The 3664-nt window shown below is 36.8% G+C and overlaps 1 protein-coding gene across 1 annotated transcript; it reads left to right on the forward strand.

Moving 5' to 3' along the window:
* The first annotated feature begins 2296 nt into the window (after positions 1-2296).
* Positions 2297-2704, forward strand: LOC309818140 (large ribosomal subunit protein eL33-like). The gene has a single exon (XM_082647617.1). It carries the CDS (start codon positions 2325-2327, stop codon positions 2655-2657), a length of 333 nt encoding a protein of 110 aa, XP_082503743.1. The 5' UTR covers positions 2297-2324; the 3' UTR covers positions 2658-2704.
* The last annotated feature ends 960 nt before the right edge of the window (positions 2705-3664 follow it).

Below are 3664 nucleotides of genomic sequence, written 5' to 3' on the forward strand. Positions count from 1 at the left end.
TACACTTATATTAGCAGTTATTAAAACAGGGACACCTCGTATATCCAGAGGTCCTTACCCAGCAAACTTACTGGTCTTTTTTTTTTTTAATATTTATTTATTTTATTTTTGGCTGCGTTGGGTCTTAGTTCCAGCACGTGGGTTCTCTAGTTGTGGCACGTGGGCTCAGTAGTTGTGGTGTGGGCTTAGTTGCCCCATGGCACGTGGGATCTTAGTTCCCTGACCAGGGATCAAACCCGCATCTTCTGCACTGGAAGGTGGACTCTTAACCGCTGGACCACCTGGGAAGTCCCCCAAACTTACTGGTCTTGAACATAGGGGTTTTTTTCCCCCAAAAGATTTTCCCATTTTGTAGTATCCCTGTATTGCCCACCAGTTTTTTCCCTAGCTTAACTCCCAGGGAGCAGGCAGCCAGATATGGACCCACCAGACAGGAGACTGGAGATTTCTTCTCAGGTGAAACTTGCCCAAGGGAAATGGCTTAAGAGATTGACAGTTGAAGGTCACCTAAATAAACAGTGGGGTCTCTGCCTAGTTATCCTGCCTGAAGCCTTTTAATCAATAATCCTCTTCTCTCTCTCTCACTCACACACACAGATTTTCCAATTAGCTTTTTCATGCTTCACTCTTAAATAAGGCTAATATTAAAATAATATTAAATAAGGCAAAATTCAAATAATTGAGGAAAAGTCTCTAAAAGATAGCAGCTAATACACACAAAACAATGAACTCAAAGAAAATAGAGAAATACAGAAAAGAGGAGGAAAAAAGATATATTCTATGGTTAATCTTCAGGAAGAGAAAATAATGTATCCATGAAAAAAGAACAGGATGCTAAAAAAAAATTTGTAAAACAATAAAGAGTCCTTGGGATTAAAAATGTGACAGCTCAGTAAAAGAGTTAGAAGATAAAATTTAGGAAATCTCTCAGAAAGTAAATAAACAAGACCCCCCCATAACTTTTGGTTGAAATCTGGCATTTAAATGCACTTACTTTATCAATCAAAAATTATTTAGGAAGCCTTGGTTTAGGAGATCAATTTTTCAGTATTTCCTCCTCAGTCAACATCTCTGGCTTCTCAGACATGAAGAGACTCCACCCTCCCTTTCTTGTGTTTTGACTTCCAAGAGTTACTTACTTCAAGTGTAGAGGTATTTTTATGGATGAGTCCATAAAGTCAAATGCTGGTTTCTGGCTAATAAGTAAAGTATAACTGACTAAGAAATAGATAACCCAATAAAAAAGTCCAGAAACAGACCCAAGGATATATTTGAATGTAATACCTGATAAAATTAGCATTTCAAATCAAAGGAGAAAGGAAGGGCTATTCAATAAATGGTACTGAGACAATTGACTAAACACCATTTTCCATTTGGGACAGCCATTTAAATTATATTGCTACCTCACTCCTTACTCCAAAGTAAGTTCCAGATGAATAAAAAACTCAATATAAAACATGAAACCATAAAAGTATAGAAAGAAAATATAGGTGACTATGTTTATCATCTTAGAATGAGGAAGGCCTATCTAAGCATGTCATGAAATATAGAAACTGTAAAGGCAAATACTGATAAATTTGAGTACATAAAATTTTTTAATTTCTATAAAAGAATAAACATAGTTAAAAGGCAAAATAAACTAATAAAAATAATTTCAACATGTATGATAGATAATTGGTTAATTTCCTTAATGTACAAAATGTTCACACAAATGAATAAGAAAAAAAAAAAACCCACCCAAATGTATCAGTCAGGATCCAGTCAGAAAAACAGAAACCATGCTAGGTAATTCAAACAGGGAAAATTAATGCATCTGGTTACACGAATGTTGGAGGGTCAAAAGACAATTGGGTAATAGATTCAAAATTAATACCATAGAGGGCTCATAATGTTAATTTATAAAGAACACCTACAAGTCAAAAGGAAAAAGACCAACAACTTCACATAAAAATGGGCAAAGTATATGAAAAGAAAAGTCATAGTTAAGAAAATACAAATGGGGGACTTCCTTGGTAGTCCAGTGGTTAAGAATCTGCCTTCCAATGCAGGGGACTCGAGTTTGATCCCTGGTCGGGGAACTAAGATCCCACATGTGGCGAGGAAACTAAGCCTGCGTGCCATAACTACTGAGCCCATGTGCTCTACAGCCCACGCGCCACACCTAAAGAGAAGCCCACACGCTGCAGTGAAAGATCCCGTGTGCCTCAACTAAGACCTGATGCAGCCAAATAAATTAATTAGGGAGGTGTGTGACGCTCCCGCAGCTGAACTTTGGGGGCAAATAAGTGGGGCCTGCTGGGAACAGGACTTCTAAAACGACAAATATGTCTGGAAGGCTGTGGTCCAAGGCCATTTTTGCTGGCTATAAGCGGGATCTACGGAACCAGAGGGAGCACACAGCTCTCCTGAAAATTGAAGGTGTATATGCTCCAGATGAAACTGAATTCTGTCTAGGCAAGAGATGTGCTTATGTGTACAAAGCAAAGAACAACAGAGTAACTCCTGGTGGAAAACCTAACAAAACCAGAGTAATCCGGGGAAAGATAACTCATGCTCTTCGAAACAGTGGCATGGTTTATGCCAAATTCCGAAGCAACCTTCCTGCTAAGGGCATTGGATACGGAATCCATGTGATGCTGTACCCTTCAAGGATTTAAACTTACTGAAAAGTAAATAAATAAAAGTGTGGATTTGTTCCCTTGTATTTTTGTTTAATTAATTAAAAAGAAAATACAAATGGGTTTTAACACATGAAAAGATGCTCATTCAAAAGAAAATAAAAATTAAAACTATAATGAGATGATATTCTTCATTTATCATTTTGGAAAGATCAAAAGCCATTAAAAACAACAAGTACCGACTCAGAACCATCCAAAATAATTGAAGTGGAAAAAGCAAGTTGCAGAATGGTGTGACAATTTGTGTCCCAAAAAAGGGAGAATAAGAATATATATTTACAATACATACAAGCACATATATAATAAACACTATATATGCACACAGTATATATATACACACACACATACATACATACAATAATAATCTCTGGAAGAGTAGAGAAGGAAAAGTGCTAACTTGTTTTTGTCTGCAGGAAGGGGACCTGGAGAAAGGGGAATATACTTTTTACAGAATACCCTTTATTTATTTGTATTGTGGTCAAATACATGTAACATAAAATGTACCATTTTAAATATTTTAGAGTGTACAATTCAGCAACATTTAGTACATTCACAATGTTGTGCAGCCATCGCCACTATCTAGTTACAGAACATTTTCATCACCCCAACACGAGACCCCATACTCATTAGCAGTCACTTCCCATTCGCCCTTTCCCCCAGACCCTGGCAAGCACTAACCTGCAGATAAGAAAATCTCTATGGATTTGCCTCTTCTGGATATTTCATATAAATGGAATAATATAATATGTGGCCTTTTGTGTCTGGCTTCTTTCAGGTAGCATAATGTTTCAAGGTCCATCCAAATAGTAGCATGTATCAGTACTTCATTCCTTTTTATGGCTGAATAATGTTCCACTGTATGAATATACCACATTTTGTTTATCTAGTGTCAGTTGATGACATTTGGGTTGTTTCCACTTTGTGGCTATTGAGAATAGCGCTGCTATGAACATTCGTGTATAAGTTTTTATTTGAACACCTGTTTT

Source organism: Grampus griseus (genome assembly GCF_964374135.1).
Source record: "Grampus griseus genome assembly, chromosome: 2".
NCBI classification, from domain to species: domain Eukaryota; kingdom Metazoa; phylum Chordata; class Mammalia; order Artiodactyla; family Delphinidae; genus Grampus; species Grampus griseus.

Excerpts from the sequence above, each read along its gene's own strand:
- LOC309818140 (XM_082647617.1), top strand. The coding sequence starts at position 2,325 with ATGTCTGGAAGGCTGTGGTCCAAGGCCATTTTTGCTGGCTATAAGCGG.